The following is a 20,682-nucleotide window of genomic DNA, read 5'->3' as shown; positions in this document are numbered from 1 at the left end:
TTTATTTAATTTGTTGACAAAAAAATTTAACGTTATATTTTCAAATTTGTACGTGTTTAATACGTAACGTCAATATAAAGAAAGTTTTGACATTTCCAAGTGAATTATTTTGTATAGTTTTTCTACAGGACTGATGATCAGAAACTGTAAAATTTGACTGGACAATAACTTGAAGAAATTAGCGTGACATCACTTTATAGTTTTTAGCCAGTTTAACTGTAAAGTGCCTCGAAATTTTCCAGTGGAACTGTCCAGTGCCCTTAAAGATACTATGACAAATTTCTACTAGGGTTACAATGCATATGTTGTGCCAACTATACATTTCAATGGTTGGTCCAAAGACTGACGCCAAAGTTGGCACAACTTTAGATGCGTAAGTTGGGCCAACCACAATTTTCAAAGTTTGGCCAACTTCAACAGCCAAAGGTAAAAAATTATTAAAAAACTACATTATTTAAACAATTATCACGTTATTATTAGCGGGAACATCAGATATAACCTTTACCTATTATTATTAAACACAATCTCATACATACATTTTCGAAAATATCTATCGCTCGCTGGGATCAAACCCCTAACCTAACGCACCGAAGACTTATACACTGACCACTACGCTACGCTCACATGGGAGTGCATAACGCAAAATGTATATTTAAGCTGCAACAGTCGGGCCAACCGTGGCCCAGAGTTCGGCCAACCAAGAAAGTTTAAGTCATTTAAACCGCATTTGACAAAGTTTTGCCAACCGTTGGGCCAACCGTGGCCCAGAGTTCGGCCAACCAAGAAAAATCAAGTCAATTAAACTGCGTTTCACAAAGTTTTGCCCACCGTCGGGCCAACCGTGGCCCAAAGTTCGGCCGACCAAGAAAGTTTAAGTCATTTAAACTGCGTTTCTAGAGTTTTGCCAACCGTTGGGCCAACCGTGGCCCAGAGTTCGGCCAACCAAGAAAGTTTAAGTCATTTAAACTGCGTTTCTAGAGTTTTGCCAACCGTTGGGCCAACCGTGGCCCAGAGTTCGGCCAACCAAGAAAGTTTAAGTCAATTAAACTGCGTTTCACATAGTTTTGCCAACCGTCGGGCCAACCGTGGCCCAGAGTTCGGCCAACCAAAATAATGTAAGTCAATTAAACTGTGTTTCACATAGTTTTGCCAACCGTTGGGCCAACCGAAACTGAAAGTCTTTTAAACTACGTTTGGATAAGTTGTGCCAACCTTTGTCGCCAAAGTTGGCCCGACGGTTGGTTAAACTCTGCATTTAATGGTTGGCTTGCAAAGTCGGGCCAACTGTGGGCACAAGTACTTGCCAAAGTTGGGCAAACTCTGGCAACCAAAACTTTGCTTGCCAAAGTTAGGCCAACCTTGGGCCAACCTTCAAACTCTGGCGGCCAACCTAAATTCGCACCTGGGTAAATAATAGCAGTCATTCTATCAACTATTTTTTCAGTTTTTGACAAGTGGAAAAAATAATAGAAAATTTTTTCAGTGTTTATTCAAGTGATCAATGACAGTACTTGTGTATTTTTGTATTGAATAATAATCAGTATAATTCCAAGTAGAAGGAATCGTCGTAAACATTAAATCAATGATTAACAATTCTGCGGCTTTAGTCGTCAGTGGTTTCTCAATAGTAAGTGTTTAATCCGCAAGGTCATCCTCCTCCTCCTCATTTCCTTTAGGCAAGGTCTTCTTCCTTCCCTCTTTTTAAAAGAAGGTAATCATTTTCTTTTGTTAATTAACAATTTTTTTTTAATTTAGTCAAGTAGAAGAGTCTTAAAAAATTTATCAATTTCAAATTTAAAAAAGATGAAAACATTTCAAATTTATGATTTTGAAATAATGAATTTTACGAGTAGTTGTTACTTGTAATTATTTTTGAGAGATGAGAGTGGGGTAAACCGGATACCCAAACGTTTCTTTGTGTTGTGGTATTCAAGTTTCTGATCTTTTGTATATATATATAAAAAATTTTAATGATCATCTTTTTCATTCCTTCTTTCCTCATAGTTTTTCGACTTTTGTCACTTTTATTTTATTATTTGAGTGAGAGTAAAAGCATATAAGCAAGATTTATTCCAATACCAATATTGTTTCTCCAAATTTTGAAAACACCTCTGCGTGAGTGTATTGACAAAATTTTGCAGTAAATACTATTTGTTTAATTAACATTCAATTCTTTACAGTGTTGTTGTTGTTGTTGTTGATTGTCAAATGAGGGAAGAATACAAGATCTTGATCTTTGATTGTGTTTGATATATGTGTTTTTAGATGAATTTTTTTATCGAAAAATGCAATTCATGTCCTGTTGGCTTTATTAATGAAATCAACCATGTGTATTATACTTTCCTGTCGACGCATCATCGCGCGCATTGGTTTCATTTGTTTGAGTGCGCGTTTATTCTGATTTTCTAAATGTTACTACGACTACACTCTTTTAAATTTAAATTAGTAGGTAGTCTTTTATTATAATTAAATAGTGCTGGTTAAAACGTTTACCGCAATTATTGAATTTTGCAACAGTTTTGACTAATTTTTAGTAAAAAAAAATACCAATTGCTATAGTAGAAAACTACCAATTCACTCGCAAGTCGGCTTACTAATTTGAAATTGTAAAATAAACGATTTATTACTATAATGAATTTGTATAGTTTTCTACTATATAGTAAATATTTGTTTTTTTTTTTTTACTAAAATTTAGTCAAAACTGTTGACATTTCAATTTCGGTAAACGAATCAGCGCGCACTACTTCATTAGTAGAAAACTATACTAATTCGGATTTAGAGAGTAAAATGTATTAATTTGATTAATCAATTTTTTTTATAAAATTGAGTAAAATTAAAACTTGATTGAGAATTTTTTGTCCGTACAGTACCGGCCAAAATTGTCAGTCCACCCATTTTTGAAGGAATGAAAAAAAAATTTTTAACATAAAATGTATGAAAACTCAAATTTTTTTTGGTTTATATTTTGAAAGACGATAAAATTTTGAAAAGAATAATAAGACCTCACAAAAGTCATTTGGCAAATATTTTTTCAAGATATTCTTAAAAAATCGTCATTTTCAATGTTTTACAAAAATTTGAATAACTTCTAAAATAATGAACGCTTTTTAATAATCTTTGGCTTATTTTAAAGGTCATTTTCTACAGAATAAGAATTATTTATAGGCATTAAACTGTAATTTTTTTCTTCTGAATAAGCATGACGTCAAAGTTGGACAAAAAAATTGGAAAAATTTGAAATAAATTTTTTGTACTAAAAACTATTCTAGAACATATATAAAACATGATATGGTGTAGATTCTTCAAGAAAATTTAATAAAAAAATATGTTTGAATTTCAAAAATTATTTTTCTTTTAATAATATTGTTTCAAATTTTTTGAATTTTTTTGTCAAACTTTGACGGCATGCTTATTCCAAGTAAAAAATTACAGGTTAATGCCTATAAGTAATAATTCTTATTCCGTAGAAAATGACCTTTAAAATAAGCCAAAGATTATTAAAAAAAGCGTTCATTATTTTAAAAGTTATTCAAATTTTTGTGAAACATTGAAAATGACGATTTTTAAGAATATCTTCTACAAATTTTGGCCAAATGACTTCTGTAAAGTCTTATTCTCTTCAAAATTTGATCGTCTTTTAAAATATAAACCAAAAAAAAATTTAGTTTTCATGAATTTTATGTTAACAAATTTTTTTCATTCCTTTAAAAATGGGTGGACTGACAATTTCGGACGGTACTGTACCAAGGATAAAAATTTAATGTCAAAGTTGTGAATTTTATTATGTAAGGCATGGATTGAGTTGTAAATTATTTTTGAACATTACAATTAATTTCATTAACCCTCTACCTACGCTATAGCTCATCCACACTCTAGCGCTATTAAAAGAAATTCCCATACACGGAAAGAAAAAGTCCGTCAACCATTAATGGATTAGTATATTACTTTGAGACGGGACTCTTTTTCCGTTGATGGTTGCTTAACTTTACTTAACGATTGAAAACGAGTCATGGATTGATTAGAATGCCAGTATGTGACCAATTGTTTTAGATTTAATGCTGAATTGTTATCAATGGCTGTTTGAATGTTTACGAATCATTAGTGAAAGTTTGTGAAACGTTAGTTGACTCGTATTCTAAATCGGCGCTCTTCACTAGCGCATTGTTGCGCAGTGTACCGATGCGCATTTCTTCCGGTTTCTCTATAGTCCATGTGTTTTTGCTGTCTGCTATACATATCCCTATATACTATTATGTGTAATGTGAATATTTAACTTAACTAACAATTTGCAGTTGAATTGCGTCTAGAAATTGACCTCGATGAAAATATATTTTCTTTTATATTTCTCGCCAATTAAAAAGTAGTTATTAGTGCAAAATCATTTCTCACAAGTTGTGAAAAATTTTGTTATTTGGTATATAAGAACAGTTCGCTTCTAAGCTTAAAGTGTTATAAGTGTGCGTTTCTACGTGTAGTTATTATAAGTGCGAAAATGTGTTGGTCTAAAGCGTCTAAGAGTGTAAATAAAATATTGGAACTGTGCAACGAAAAAAATGTGTTCATTCTGTACCAAATAGTGTCTAAAATTAGGGATAATTCTGAAAGAAGTTGAATTTTTTGAATGCTTTTGATAGTCATAGAAAATTTAATAGACAGTTTTCTAAATTTTAGTGAACGAGTTTTATATATTGATGACAGTTTTCTAAATTTTAGCAAGCAACTCGTCACTGATTGTGACTCAAAGTATGTTATCCATTCAATGATTTTGTGTCCCGTCTCAAAGTAATATACTAGTCTATTAATGATTGACGGACTTTTTCTTTCCGTGTAATAGGCGAAGGAATTGAGGTTTTTTGTCGCGCGATATAACGCTAAAAACTTAATCTATGCGGGCATTTTCATTTGCTGGGGCCCCCCTAGGAATCCCACCTTGGTCCCACCCAACTTTTCCACACGGGTTATCAAGTTTGCGATAAGATTTCTAATAAAAGCAAATCGTTTGATATTATTATATAACAAAACTTAATTTTTTTAATAAAGAACAATTAACCATCCGTCAGTCGCATGATGAGCAGAGTTTGCTCACCCAGTTTCTTTTTTTATTTTCAACTCTTAAAATAAAAAAAATTATAATTTATAGAAATTTTAAAACATAATCAAATTATTAATATTCCGAAATATTTTTTAACCCGTTGCCTGTTTCTGACCAACGCCCACGGGTGGGTCGTGAAAAAGTTTGGCCATAACTGTTTCCTATATCCACCTGTGGGTCGTGTTCACCATCACTCAAAATAAATATAATTTGTATATAAATTGATAGATATTTTTCTTTATATCAACATTATAAGGGTGATTAATTATATTTTTTATAATAATTGAATAATTAGTTATAATTTAAATATATTATACTATTTGAAAAAGTATCAGATTCTGCTGGGCATTTTAGGACAAGCATGTTGTATTTTCCTCAAAACAGTTAAGGGGTTAAAGTCATATTTTCAAAATCGTATAATTAGAAATTAGCCTGCATATATATAATTCTCGCGTTTTAGCCCATGGGTATACAAAAGGAAGCATGTACGCGCATAATGTTCTTGTAATTTTTCACGAAAAATAGAAAGGACATTAATGAGTAAAATATAAATAAAAATTCAATTTATTCCAGAAGAGTCATCATGAGGGGTGTTATGAAATCTTTTATTATATTTCTGGTATGGGCTGTTGAAGTGAATTCAGATACTTTTGAGGTTTTGACTGTTCCCTACGAACAATTATTCCCCAAGGGTCCTCCTCAAGGAAGTGCCACAAGACATCGACAACAACATAATATGCCAAACTTTAATCAGTATTATCCAAAATATCCTCATCAACAACGTCCATATACATCAAATACAGATTGGGTGTGTCGTAATCCTTCAACTGGTGATATGGTAATTTATATTCATTTAATATTGTTTAAATTATTGTTATATTATTGTTATATTATTGTTTTTTAATAAAAATTGAGGAGCTAGATTCTAGATAACCGCGCGGCTCTTTGCTCGCAGACTACAAGCGCTAATACCAGTCGCGGGTGGCAGCGAGCACCTCTGGGCCACTCGCATCACTGCCACCACCCGACTGCGTGGTAATAGCGCTTGTGGTCCGCGAGCAAAGAGCCGCGCGATTATCTAGAATCTATTTCCTCAATTATGAGGCTGAGATTTTTTTTTGAGTTTGGAAACATGTAAGATTTTACATATAAGATCAATGGGAGCAATCCCGTCGCCTCTCATCATTACCGCGTGCGCAGTAGTAACAATCCTTAATGCTGAAAAATTCACTTTTGTTTCAATATTTTTTTTTTTTCTTTAGTATTCTAAAGAAAAAAATTTAATTTCTTTAATATTTTTTCTTTATATGTAGTCACAATTATGTTACTATACAACCCACAAAGGACAGTATTTTTCTGCAAGTTTTCCATGCAAAGTTCGCAAGTTTGCATCCAAGTTTGCAGCAAACTTGCATACAAATAAAAATGTCACCCTCTTGGCAAGTTTGCAACAATGAAAACTTGAGGAAAATTTGCAGCAAACTTTCTAAAATACCTAAAAAATTAAAAAAAAATTTTTTTTTTCAAATTGCATATATTTTGATGAACGATGCCTTCCCTGTAGGGAAGGTGACTAAAATATAGTGCGCAGCGCTAGATTATGTCATAGTAAACTACTGCGCATACATTCAAGTTTTTGCTATTTGGCGCAAGTTTGCTGCAAACTTGAAGTGCAAACTTTCCAAGTGGGTGACATTTTTATATTTATGCAAGTTTGCTGCAAACTTGCAATGCAAACTTGCGAAATTTGCATGGAAAACTTGCAGCAAACTTGCAGAAAATGTCTGTGCTTTGTGGGAATATGAAATATATTATTCTTTGCATCAAGACAGCAATGATGGATTATGGACACTAACTGGCAAATAATTAAATCAAATAATTATGATGAATGTGGTTGGAAAAAAGAGAAAAGATCCCACATCTCATCTTCTTGTGTGTTACCATATCTAATATAATTATTGACATTCTAGTAAATGACAAAACTAATTTTTTACATTATTTCTATATAATAATATAATATATTTTATTTCAATATTCATTATCAAGAATGATTTTATGTTTCAGTTAATCATTAGTAGTGATAATTTTCGCTTTGAAAATAATAATTTAAGACCTACGCCACCTACTTCGACTACAGTGAAATATCCTACTAACCCATTTCTGCCTGTTACGCCATCAATTCAGTCACCACTAAATTGCAATTCTTATCCGAAACATCCAATGTGTGGAGAGGTTGGCATAATAGAAACGACAACTTTTCAAACACCAGGTAATTTATTTTATATTGTAGAATAAAAGACACAAGTGATAAGAATACATATAGACGTAGAGAAAAATCCAGTTTTTACATTAAAGACTTGAATTTAAAGAGGCCTATACTAAAACTAACATGGAGCTACCTATATTATATTATTTGAAACTGCTTGACTTGTTGTAAAACGTTAATATGGCAACGTATAATCCAAAGTAATTATTACATACTATAGATTTTTCTCTCCGTGTGTATAGAGACTAAAGGGCGGGTAGTCCCCCACCGAAAATATGACTAATTTTATATGAACGTTCCAGTGATAATTAAATCAGTTTTTAAATATAGCATTTCATAGGACAATGCGATTATATACCGCGGCAACAAATTTCGAATTCATTAGCACATTAAGAGTATCTGATTTTCTTTATATATTATAAAATCCCTGATTTTACATATAATTCAATGATTGCATTTACAAATCACCAACTATACATAACCTGCAAGTCAATTTCATCTATTATATGATTCACATTGGTAACCTATTTATAGATACGTACCACACTAATTTTCTAAAAACGATCAAATTCTTTTATGAAATTGAACCTTTATTCGTTATTCTCCTGCTGCTGAAAAGTCCTTTAAGGATTTCTTACGCAGGTGCGTCCTCTACCTAGGATTCTTTATAAAATATAAAATTATAATATTTGACAAATCGTCGTGTGTTGTGGTCGTCGCCTGTACAGTTTAAATGTGTAATTAATAATAACATTAAAATGGATTCTTTCAATAGTCAAGAGATAATTATTTCATCTACTCTGCCGAATCTTTGTGAAATAGCAGCGAAAACACTTCCTAATCATGCTTTTGTTACATATAAAGCACTATGTGCACCTCGGAGGCAAGTCTTTAACACCTTGCTAAATTTTGCGATACGAGGTCCGGAGATGAAGCCATCACTCGCCTTCTGCTCGTTGGCCGCTCATCTATTCCGGACCTCGTATAGTAAAATTTCGCTCGGCATTAAAAGGCTTGTTTTGCCTCCTTGATATGCACAATGTACTATTATTATTTATTATACAACGACACGGGTCATGAGTTTTGATATAATTTGGTAGTAATCACATATTTATTCAAAATAATCAAATTGAACCTTATACATAACTTTTTTTTCTAATGAACAATAATTATTGTTAAACAATTTACTCTCTAAATCTGAATGTGTGAAATTTTATTTATTGTACGTTATAAGTCGTCTTCTCGATCATCAAGTGCATATACACTTATAAATATAAGTGAATTTTTCACTTATTCTGTGTGAAATTTAACTTATTATTAATGAATATGCGCACTTGATGAACGAGCGGGAGCGACTTGTAACTTACAAATATGTGAATTTTCACATATTCAGATTTAGAGAGTATATTTATTTTTAATTATTATTTTTTAACCAATAGTTGTTTCTGCCACTCGGTTAAACGTCATTTTTCTCAGTGAAATGGGATAATAAATTATTATTAGTTTTAAACACTTGGAATAGCTTAGCTTTATAAAGTTATTGTTTATTCATAACAACATAAAAAGTCTTGATATACATTCTGATGATATTTTATTTTATACCCGTAGAGAAAAAAGCAAACACCAGTGGAGAAGGACTAATCGATGTGAAATAAAGCAGTATCCAAGATGTAAAAATTTATAGATGCTGAATTCGCATTTTCAGTAATTGATAAATCTGAAAAATCCCTTTTTAGGAATAATTTATATTATTTTTAGATATTAATGTCATATGTTTTTTGGGTTCCCGAATCCGCATTTAACCGAATTAAAATATTTTACCGAAAGCTCTATATACACTTTTCCCTCGAAAACTATTGTACTAAATGCATTTTTACCGAATTGACATAATATATCCCGAAAATGAAAAAGAAATGTTTGAAAATGAAGAACATTATTTGAAAGTAAAAATTTATAAAATGTATAAAAATACAATTATTTCAGAATAATTTCAAAGAATAATAAATAAAAATATAATCGCACAAGTATTAAAAATATTAAATTTTCTTAATTTGCAATTAAAATTTCAAACGGCAATATTATAAGCAAAGGCGTGTAAGAACTATGAAGGTTGAGACGATCGTTTTGCTTCCTCGTGGATTAGAAGCACTTTGTAATCATTTAATTTATAAAATTTTTAGAAATACTTGAAAAAATTTTCCTCTATATAGAAATGTGTTATACATAAAAGACCCTGAACAAATGTACACAACAAATGTGTGTGTGTGTGGGTGTGTGGCTCCTTTTTTTGTAAACGCACGATAACTCAAAGAGGTTTCAACGAATTTGGCTAAAAATTTGCTATATGGTCAAGAATAATATTTGTATGATGGTTGCTAGAACTAAAAGTTTACGAAAAACGTGACATATAGAGATTCGTTAAAACATAAAAGAAATCAATTTTCTCCTTGTACATCACGCATTGCTTAAAGTATTCTTAATGTTACTAGAGTTATGCATATTTTTTTAGTTGTTTACTTTTTTATACAATTTTTGTTATTATTGTATACCATATTCTTAAAAGTGTCCTTATATATTAAGTAGCATCACTTTTCTTTAGCGACGTGTAAAGCAGCGCAATATTCGGTTAGGAACGTTTGCGCGTTTGTCATTTTCGATTTTCAGAATGATGTCAAATGAAAGAGAGAGAGATTAAAAATGACGCAATAGAAGAATAAGAAAATTGCCTGCGGTCGGTTGGAATAAATCTGAAATTTTTTAAACGTCATTTATTTTCATAGATAGATCATCGCGCGTGGGTAAGTGGAGGTTCATCTTTTTATGTGCGAGTCTTCTTCAGTCTTCCAAAAAAAAGTCGTTTCCTTGAAATATTTTCCTATATTGAAAAGCTAAATTCAAAGTAATAGATAGACTAGTACTTTAAACTGTAATTAGGAATTGCAATTTCTGCGTAATTTTGAAATAAATAAATTAATCAACATCAGAAGCATGTTGCAAAAGATACGCATGTAAAATTCGAGATGTATTGTTAATTCATCGCAAAAGCATGTTTTTACAAAATTTGATCACGGCTGTTTTTAAAACGTGGTAAACAAATTAAAACTTTGCAAATTGATACTTTTTTTTTTACTACTCTTTTACTATAGATTAAAATTATTCATAAATGTTTGGTTTTTATATCAAGATCACAATTAATAATCTTTTTTTCGCAGACACAACGCCAAATTACAATGGTGAGGGGAAAATCGACATAAGAATGAGACAAGGAGATGAGATAAATAAACCTGATGTGGGCGACCAACTAATTTTTTCAGATTAATATGATTTGTAAAACAATTATCCAAGACCTGAAAAACACTTTTTGAGAGGATAGTTTTTTTTTTTTTGATAATTAATAAAGTAATTTGGATATTTTTAACTCTATGGATCTTTTGCAGGAAAGATAAACTATAAACGGCAGAAAGTTTAATATATATTATAATTAAATGTAAAAGTGAAATACACTTGTATATAATATTCTTACATTCTATATAGAAATTACATGTGTACCTATATACTTGAAAAAATGTTTAAATCACTCTTTATAAATGAAATATAAATTTATCCAAAAATGTTGAATTACGAAAATGACTTACTTTTTAATATGTATAGGTAATCACACAACATACAGTTCAAAATGCGCAGAGGTATGCATTTCAAAAAATAGTTGTGTATAAAAGTCGATTTCTCGAATTTTACCATTTTTAAAAAATTTTCATTATCAAGGTTTTGATTTTGTCAACAAAAAATAAGACGAATTGTAAAATACACTCATCTAATAAAAATAACCAATATTTATTATTTGAAAAGAAGATTACAAGTTTTATTGAAATAAAAATATTATAAATCAAGTTTTATTTGGTAATAGAGATAAAACAATTGAATGAAAGAAATGGAGGTATAAACTAGGTATCTAAGAAAGCACTTTCTTTGACTTCGTAAATTTCTTCCTCACAATCATAGCTTTCATTTCCATCATCATTCTCACATTCGCGTTCAGTTTCCAAAGTTTCCATTTGAAGTTTAATTACTTCGTCATGATCTTCAGAAGTTTCCATTGGAAGATTTTTCTTTAAAAGTTTCCTGTGCCTTTGCTTAGTATGTCTTAAAACTTCCAACATGTGATGTTTAAAAATTTCCTTATTGGTAGGACCATCGAAATTTTCACACCTTTTGGAAGCTTCTGAAAATAGTCGTATTAAAATTATCAACAAGTCGCACAATCAACTTTTAAAATGTTTTACACGGAGAAACTTTTTCTTATAATATTAAATATATTTGGTTATGTTTATTCTAAAAGTACGTTAGAATGTGAGGATTTTTCGTGCGTTGTGCTAATAATTTCAACATTAATACGAAAATATGATAAGTTCGTTATATATTAAGCAACCTTCGGTGTACAAAAATTACTATCTGCATTAGAAATAGTCTTATTTTTCTTTAGAAAAGAATAAAATGCTAGTTTTTGTTTGTGAAATAATACGGTAATTCTAACCTTTTTTACACATATAGATAGAATATATAAGAGACATTCTAACGTAACATACCAATTTTGGAAGGACTGCGGGCGGACTTAACCGATTTCACCCGAGCATCACCGAGTCCATCACCTGACGTCGCGAACTAACCCTTATGTTTTCGAAGTTGAAATTCACACGTGTATGAAAGAAAAAAACATTTTATTAATAAACGTGAATGTCTCCTCATGCCAAATTAAATTCAAGAACTGTTCCTCAATATAACATAATTTTTTTCACGACTTTTACTTATTTACATAATTTGATTAGAAAGTTATTTAAAAAAATGCTCTCTCTCGAAGGTACATATTTTTCCACTCGTTTAATATATAAGGACGATTCAGCTGTGTACTTCTAACGAATCGTGCGATCTTTCGGTTTCCGTGACCAATCGTCGTGTCTTTACTTGCGTGTGCGTGTGTGCGTTTTTAATATAGGTTAGGTTCTTACGTCGTGTTAAATATATTTACCTACAGTTACAGTGACATACACTAATGCCATCTACCATCAGATCCAAGTATCACTATCGTCTCTATGAGTATCTATAGACAATTAATTTGTTGTGTTTCTTTTTAATTCATGGCTTTCCCAACTTTGCAAAAATTATTATTTTCTTTCTAAAACAACATACTAATTTTCGTTAGTTTCCTTATGAAGAACTGTAAAATATATACTGAATGAGTGTTTTTGATAGTCTCAATAGCAATTTCTATAACCTATGTCGTTTTTCCCTTGAATCTAACCTAACATACTAAAATGTCTCACCAGTTTTAAGAATTAGTGGTATTAAAAGTTTCTCCGTGTAGAGTATAATATAGTCAATGTGACAAACAGAATTAATTAGACGTGCACACGGAGAATTCTTTAATACAACTTTAAACATATTTTTTTTTTTTATAAAAGATGAAATTATTGACATACAGTGCGCACATGAAATTTATCAACATTCTAAAGTTCTTTTAGAATAAAGATATATAGCCAATAATATATTGAATGTATTGAAAGAAAAAGTTTCTCCGTGCACGCATGCAAATATACTTTGACAATTCGTACTTACGATATAAAACATTTGCAATTCTAGTATCGCCAAACTTTAAGGTATTGTCACCTCCATTCCACGTAAAAGAGCATACTAAATTGTCAGTTAAAAGTCTCCTTAAGGAATTGGATAGAAAATTTCTTAAAGTTGCACCACCCATATTTACCAAGTGATTGTACTAAAAAAAAGAGTTTTAAAATATTGAAAACTATTTTTTTTTTTAATGCTAAACGCAGTAAACATCGTAGATATTTTGGTAGTCATTTAAAAGTTGTTTCCAAAAAATTATTAAAAGCATCTTAAATTAATGCATTAATTTCCAAAATGAAAGTTGGAAAAATAAAATGTTTTAATAACTTTTTGAAAGTGACTTACAATCTGCATATTTCAAGATGCTTCTTTTTGCAGTGTTGCTTATACATATAGAATTACAAGAAATAAGAGTACAAAAGTTCCCCAAAAATTATATCTAGATATCGTTTTCAATTTTTAATGGGATGAAAAATATGGTCAAGAATGATACAAAAACAAAAAACACAAAATTTGGAAATAATAATAATAATAATCCCAGTTATTATTGTACTCTCTTGGTTTAATTATACATTATGCGTTTAAAAACATTAACATCTATATACTTACGACTCTTGTTCGACTTTCTTTACCAATTTCTGATTCAAACTCTTGAAATCTTTCCACTGTTTCAATAGGAAAACCTCGTAATGGTGTTAATAAACTTTCTGAAAGTTTTCTCTCTGTAGCATTATTATTTTTTGATAATTCTTTTAAAATTATCTCTTGTTGTCTTAAAATCATTTTATTTTGCTCTCGTAAAACACTAAAAATTGAAAAATTTTAGATTTATTAATAATGAGCATAATTACTTAAATATTAAAAAATTTTAATTATATCATGGCAAAAAAAAAAAAAAAAAAAAAGAGTTATATTATATTCTTAATATGATATTAGCAAATTATTACGATATTATTATTCACAATTAATTAGTATTTATAATGAAATTGATTGGGAAAGTCGATATAGGACAAGAGATTTAACTATGTATTTATAATTTTGAATAACTACAAAACTAAATATGAGATAGAAGCCATTTGATTGTTGCTAAACATTTGTAGTATCATTCTTGTTAATGGGGTTACACTATACTTAAAAATTTTAAAAAAATCGAAAAAAAAAATTTTTTGATTAAATAATACGTATAGCTACCACAAATTTCAATCGATCCTCTTAGTTCTTTTTTGGTTGTGATATAATTATCTATAGCAGAGTACGTACGGATTCTTTGAAATATTAATTTTTCAAATTTTCTATAGACAACTTTAAGTAATGAAATTCTGGGAAAAATATACATGAAACTAAAGTTATATACCAACGTTATTTGTTCGACGAAAAATATAATACGTTTACAATCTCTATTTCCTCGCCTCAGATTCAATTTTTTTTCCACTTTTACAAAAAATACTAATGTCAGGAATCACATTAGAAATTATTTTCAAGTGCGGAACCAGGTCGGGGAGGGCAACGATTTTGACATTTTTTTTTTGTCACGGATTTTTCGAAAATTCAGAAATTTTTAAACCATTTTTTCCATTTCCCCGCCTCAGATCCAATTTTTTTTCTACATTTATTAAAAATACTAATGTCAGGAATCATAAAAAATTATTTTCAAGTGGAACCAGGTCGGGGAGGTCAATGATTTTGATTTTTTGTCACGGATTTTTCGAAAAATTCAGAAATTTCGAAACAATTTTTCAACTGGAACCAGGTCGGGGAGGGCAATGATTTCGATTTTTTGTCGCGAATTTTTCCGAAAAATTCGCGACAAAAAATCAAAATCATTGCCCTCCCCGACCTGGTTCGACTTGAAAATAATTTCTAATGACTTCTAATATTATAGTATCTATAATAAATGTGGAAAAAAAATAATTGGATCTGAGGCGGGGAAATTGTTACGTATTATATTTTTCGTCAAACAATAAACGTTTATGGTAACTTCAGTTTCATAAAAATACAAACTTTTTCGCCGCTTTAAATCGATGCCATTTTGCGAAAAATGCATTTTTTTTAAACGGGTACGTATTTTGCTATAGTTGTTTTGAGCTGCTGAAACATCCATATAGTCTCTTAAATCTGAATTAGTAGAAAGTTACTAATGAAATAACGAAAAGTCTTCCACCAAATGATTTAGTATAATAATGTTACTAACAAATAGTGAAATTTTACTAATTATTAGTAGATTTTACTAATTATTAGTAGATTTTACTAATTCTTAGTAGATTTCAAACAATTAGTAGCTAGAACTGTTTTATTATTAGTCGATAAAACAGTTTCACTAATTTTTCATTTAGTAAAAAAGTGACTTTCAATTATAGTGGAATTCTACTAATAATTAGTAAAATATTACTAAAAATTAATAATATTCTACTATAATTGAAAAGGGGAAAAGTCTTTCATGAAAACTAGTAAAAATTATTAAATTTTTACCATTTCTTAGTAGAAAGTTACTAACAAATAGTGAATTTTACTAATTGATTAGTAGATTTCTACTAACAATTAGTAAAACTGTTTTATTAATAGTCGATAAAACAGTTTTACTAATTCATTTAGTGAAATGAGTGACTTTTAATTAATGAATTTCTACTAAAACATATTAGTAAAATTTTCCTAAGAATTAGTAATATTCTACTAATTGAAAAGGGGAAAAGTCGTCCATGAAAACTACTAAAAATTAGTCAAATTTTACTATTTCTTAGTAGAATTCTACCAATTCAGATTTAGAGAGAAAACATTTTCTTTTCTCGTATGGAGAATAATTTTACATATTATTTAGTTTGTGAGCAAATTATGCATTTTTGAACCTTGCAATTAATGCAAGAAAAGTATAAAGAAATTGAAATAAATATTTTTATACTTACTCCAAGATATCCAACACTCTAGTTTTAAAAGATGCATCGTTTATTTTTTCTGAAGACCTTTGGAACAATTCTAGATCCACAAAATCAAACATTTCAGCATGTTCATGTGGTGGACTAATAAAAGGGCGAGAAGCATTTTTAAATGAATTTTGTTTCTCCATTAGTTCAGAGTTGGATTTGTTGTCAGCAGTGTAGTTCTTCATTGGTATATTTCTGCTAATCGAAAAAATTAGTTGGTAATTAAAGACTGAATTTGACAATTCGACGCGTATGCTCTCAGAAAACTGTCACTTTCATGATACAATTTTGCTTTCAAATATTATCAATAATTATGCTATAAATTTCCATTTTAATTTAACCTACTTACTTTAATTATGCTAAAACATAATATATGTTTTATTAGATATATGTTTATTAGCATTAGATACGCTAAAGCATGCGTGCACATTCTAAATTAATTGAATCTTACGTACAAAGGATCCTTTGGAATTAGAAATTGAGGGTTGGATCCAGAGTCATCAATTAACGATTGCGACGTACTGGACATTTCCAAAGTTTTTAACTGATCCTTTTGATATAATTTACCATCTACTGTTAATGATTGTTTGGGTTTTTTTATTACTAAAGGAGCTTCATCAGAAGATATTTTTTGTGGAAGTTTTATCTGCCTACCACTGCGGGACATTTTAATAGGCAGCTTATATGTACTTTCCTCGATGAAACTTTTTGCAACTTTTCCCATGATACTAACCTACAAATAAAATTTTAACTTTATAATTTTGTATGTATATTAGAAAAAGGTGAAAAATGGGGACAATTTACCAAATCAACAAAAGAGTTGCACAAAAAGTAACAAAATTGAAAAAAATGGGCAAGTGTGAGTTGCGCACTCGCGCACTGAAATGACGGCGGGTTCTGTACACCATAAAATTAAAATCATTTTGTAAACCCAAACATAAGAGAAATATTGTAAATAATAAGTATAGAGGAATAAATATTCAAATTTTACCATATTGTACATCAATAAAATAATTATTTTAAAAAAAATACCTTTTCACTTTTTTTTAATATTGTTATATGTACCTATATCTCTTGTAGTTGATTCATAAAACTAGAGAATTTTGGTTAAATATAATTTATCAAGTTAAAGCATTTATCCTACTGTGGTTTTTTGAAACTAGAATTTTTTATTAGAAAATTTTTTGAATATTTAACAAGAAATTCGGGTTAAATTTACCGCAGAAATTTAATCAGAGTTTTGTAATTAGAATGTCAAATACTTTTAACCAGAAAAAGTAGTACGGGTATTATTAACGTATAATTTTCTGGATAATAATGAACAGAATTTTAGTCATTTTAACTAGACCTTTTAGAGTATATAGAAAAGATGGGAAAAAAATTGGTAGTGGGATTGTATTAGCAATTGCGGTATAATTATTAGCGCTTTCATTTATTTAGCCCAAATATTTTGCCAAAAAAAGTGTTTTAATTTAAGATAGGGTAAATGCACTAGTAGTCGGACACTTAAGGATACAATCTTAAATTATGCTTTTTTTCTTGAAATAGCAAATATCTACTGTGTTTATAAGCACATTATTAATTAAAGAAGTTCTTCAGGATTAAAAATCATATAAATTTGTTACAAATAGTTGAGTATTTAATAAAATATAAACATTTTAATAAAAAATTACGAATGCTTTAGTAGTCGGACACTTTTTCCCCTTGTTTCTATAGTCGGACATCTGTCAGATATTTTGAATGTATAAAGTAAAAAAGATAATTTTTTAATTGCTATCTGCTGGAAAATGGAATTAAAGCATATTAGAAGTTATTAATATAATATTTAAACCCTATAAGTTTTAATATTTATGATTAATTATCAACAAAACTTTGTGCCACTCATCACGCTACTCGAAAATGGTTGTATCTATAGTCGGACACCATGATTTTTAAAACATTAAATAAAATATTTCTTGTTTAATTATTTTCGAAAATAACACTATTTTAATAAAATAAAAACTTCACACATTCGTCTAGTATACTTTTTAAAGTAATTATCACAATGCATTATTATTTATTTGCCAAAAAACACGAAAGTGTCCGACTACTAGTACTGTCCGACTATACCCGCACTTACCCTATGTGGACGTCCACATGAAAAGGGCCCATATTGTCGGTTCTTGTTTTCGAGATAATCGCAATTTAGTAATTTTTGAGCAAATTCTTAATTTTTTTTTTATTTTTTATTATCAATCTACATGTTTTGACAAGTCGAATCATGCGGTTTTCATTAATTTATCGATAATTTAACTGTTTAATTTCATTGGTTCTTTAGAAAAATGAAAAGGGCCCATTTTGACGGTCATTTGCAAAAGTAATCTGTATTTTAAAAATGGAGGTATAGAAAAATTTAAAACCTCTTGATTTTTCATCTCTAAGGTGTCCTGGACTGTAAACAATTCTTATCTGAATAACTTCTCAGAAGAACCAGAGATATTGATGTTAGAGTCTTTTTTTCGTAATTATCGAAATGAAAATTTGTATATTTCGTCAATTTTTTCATAATAGAGACTGTCAAAAATTTTTAAATAAGTTTAATATCTATTCTTTTTCTTCAAATGACACAATAAAATTGTACCTAATCATTAATTCTGTAAAAAAATGGTTTTTTAATAGAAAAACTGTCCTTTTTAGAAAAGGGCCCATATTGTCGGTTTTTAAATTATTAATTAATTAATTAAGGGGAGGGGGTGGTTCTAAAAATTTAAAACCTGTTGGTTTTTTATCTTCAAGGTTCCCTGAACTAGAAACAATTCTTATCTGAATAACTTCCAAGAAGAACCAGAGATACAACAATTAGTTATTGGTATCGCAATCTTTAATTCCGTTTTTCTCGAAATGAGGTTTTTGGCGTTCTAAACTTTGAAATTCCGTAACTCAGCGAATTTTCAACCAAAAAAGTTCTAAGACCACTCAAAATTCTCCAAATTTTGCCAGGATTACGCCCATATAGATAACTCCAATAGTGCCAAAATGGGCCCTTTTCATGTGGACGTCCACATATAGTTTTGGTCTGAAAAACTTGAATATTTAGTGTCAGTCAAAAAATTACTAAAAAACAAAATATTTAAATATTTAATATATTGGGTTCACTTTTCCATTTTATTTTCTATTAAAGTCTCCTTACATACTACTTTATATCTATTATTAAGGTTATAATATAATAATAATATTATTTCTTTAATAATATTTTGTTTTTTGCTGTGATTTTTTAATTGAAACTAAATAATTGAGTTTCTCTCAGACGCACTTATTATTTACATCTATGCACTGAAATAAATTAATTTTTTTTTATTTTGAAAAATTCAGTTTGTTAATTTAGTTTCCGAGTTATTGACACAAAACTAAAATCATAGTTTGTTAGTTTAGTTTTGTGTCAATAACTCTGAAACTAAAACGAAACTAAACTTTTGTAATGGATTATAAATATACGTATACATCTACTGATATAGACTCTCTAAATCTGAATTAGTAGAAAGTTACTATAATGAAATGACGAAAAGTCATCCATCATAATAGACTAATTCGAATAATTTTACCAACAAAAAGTGAAATTTTACCAATTGTTAGTAGATCTCAACTATATAGTAAAATTCTACCAACAATTAGTAAAACTGTTTTATTAATAGTCGATAAAACAGTTTCACTAATATTCATTCAGTGAAATAAATGTCTTTCAATTAGTGAAATTCTACTAAAACATTAGTAAAATTTTACTAATAATTAGTAATATATATCTACCACTAATTGAAAAGTAGAAAAGTCGTAAATGAACTAAAACTTGGTAAAATTTTACCATTTGTTAGTAATATAGACTTTTACTAATTCTGATTATAATAAGCAATACTTTTATTCTTAATTTATACAATAACAATTTTTTGCCTTATATTAAATTAAAAAACAACTCTGAATCTTGAAACTCAAAAAAACCTTTAATCATTTAAATCACACTGTAAAAAATTTGTTTGTCAAATATAGTCACTGATGCGATTAATCTTGTAATTTTTGTAAATTTATTTTCTGTAAATTTACTGTGTTTAGAGCTATAGGTATATTTAATGCAGTTTGCAGTTATACCATCAAACTTGTGTACTTATTTGATACATTTTTGTAAAAAGATTAACATATATAACCTATATAATATGTAATATCACTTTCAATCACATGAAACTATACTTGAAAAGTATACTTGAGTAAAATTGTAAAGAAAAATTTCGCAGCATTATAACCATTATAATAAACTTAAAGTATTTAAATACTAATCTAAAAATATTATCATGAAATTCATATACTTGACACAAACATAGCATATAGTGTATATAATACATTTCATGATTTACTTAAACTATGATTATTAAAATAAATTAGAATACAGGTTAAAGATATAATGACGTACCTTTCGTCCAAGATTGCAAATTCAAAGTGTTAAATCTCACATGTGATCGCAATGTGATTGTCAGTAGCAGAAATGACAAAAGTATATATGCAGAACCTTCTTTCTTTGATGGCTTCCAAAGGAACGAAAACAAATTGGAATGATTTGATATGCGGATATTGTAGTTTTCTCTTCACTAAAATAGTAAATACACTTCTTTATGTTTTAAAAAATACACACTGAAATTGTCACAAATACTTTTTGATGCTATGTAAATTGCGCAAGCGTCATATTAGAAGCAGAAACCTGACTGCATCACTTTTGTGAAGGTCACATGCTGTTCATACCAGACTCAGTTTTCAGC

General features: G+C 29.2%; 2 protein-coding genes across 14 annotated transcripts; one reads left to right on the top strand and one right to left on the bottom strand.

Moving 5' to 3' along the window:
* Positions 1-1,510: 1,510 nt before the first annotated feature.
* On the top strand, positions 1,511-11,035 carry LOC122505397. 8 transcript variants are annotated; one of them, XM_043616989.1, is made up of 4 exons: positions 1,511-1,627; positions 5,666-5,930; positions 7,157-7,361; positions 10,571-11,035. In XM_043616989.1, exons 2-4 carry the CDS (start codon positions 5,676-5,678, stop codon positions 10,675-10,677), a joined length of 567 nt encoding a protein of 188 aa, XP_043472924.1. In that variant the 5' UTR covers positions 1,511-1,627; positions 5,666-5,675; the 3' UTR covers positions 10,678-11,035. The 8 variants fall into 8 exon arrangements, with proteins under 8 accessions (XP_043472924.1, XP_043472917.1, XP_043472925.1 ...); XM_043616982.1 differs by having other exon boundaries at positions 1,580-1,711; XM_043616990.1 differs by lacking the exon at positions 10,571-11,035 and adding an exon at positions 8,967-10,538 and having other exon boundaries at positions 1,580-1,711.
* Positions 11,036-11,173: 138 nt separating this feature from the next.
* Positions 11,174-20,649, bottom strand: LOC122505396. 6 transcript variants are annotated; one of them, XM_043616978.1, is made up of 6 exons: positions 20,340-20,649; positions 16,357-16,634; positions 15,884-16,099; positions 13,593-13,788; positions 12,972-13,131; positions 11,174-11,577 (listed from the first exon to the last, which is right to left on the bottom strand). In XM_043616978.1, the coding sequence occupies exons 2-6, from the start codon at positions 16,623-16,625 to the stop codon at positions 11,303-11,305; spliced, it is 1,116 nt and encodes a 371-aa protein (XP_043472913.1). In that variant the 5' UTR covers positions 16,626-16,634; positions 20,340-20,649; the 3' UTR covers positions 11,174-11,302. The 6 variants fall into 6 exon arrangements, with proteins under 6 accessions (XP_043472913.1, XP_043472911.1, XP_043472912.1 ...); XM_043616976.1 differs by having other exon boundaries at positions 11,174-11,580; positions 20,340-20,644; XM_043616977.1 differs by having other exon boundaries at positions 11,174-11,580; positions 15,884-16,096; positions 20,340-20,641.
* Between the last annotated feature and the right edge of the window lie 33 nt (positions 20,650-20,682).

The sequence above is a fragment of the Leptopilina heterotoma genome, unplaced genomic scaffold (genome assembly GCF_015476425.1).
Source record: "Leptopilina heterotoma isolate Lh14 unplaced genomic scaffold, ASM1547642v1 Lhet_353, whole genome shotgun sequence".
Classification (NCBI taxonomy): Eukaryota; Metazoa; Arthropoda; class Insecta; order Hymenoptera; family Figitidae; genus Leptopilina; species Leptopilina heterotoma.
This window is presented reverse-complemented; position numbering and strand designations above follow the sequence as displayed.

What these genes read in the sequence shown, in the direction of transcription:
- LOC122505397 (XM_043616989.1), top strand. Translation starts at nt 5,676, where the DNA reads ATGAGGGGTGTTATGAAATCTTTTATTATATTTCTGGTATGGGCTGTT. An exon ending in ATCCTTCAACTGGTGATATG is followed by an intron (nt 5,931 to 7,156) that starts GTAATTTATATT and finishes TTTATGTTTCAG; the next exon opens with TTAATCATTAGTAGTGATAA. An exon ending in GACAACTTTTCAAACACCAG is followed by an intron (nt 7,362 to 10,570) that starts GTAATTTATTTT and finishes TTTTTTTCGCAG; the next exon opens with ACACAACGCCAAATTACAAT.
- LOC122505396 (XM_043616976.1), bottom strand. Translation starts at nt 16,625, where the DNA reads ATGGGAAAAGTTGCAAAAAGTTTCATCGAGGAAAGTACATATAAGCTG. An exon ending in AAGAAAGTCGAACAAGAGTC is followed by an intron (nt 13,132 to 13,592) that starts GTAAGTATATAG and finishes TCTTTTTTTTAG; the next exon opens with TACAATCACTTGGTAAATAT. An exon ending in AATTGCAAATGTTTTATATC is followed by an intron (nt 11,581 to 12,971) that starts GTAAGTACGAAT and finishes GACTATTTTCAG; the next exon opens with AAGCTTCCAAAAGGTGTGAA.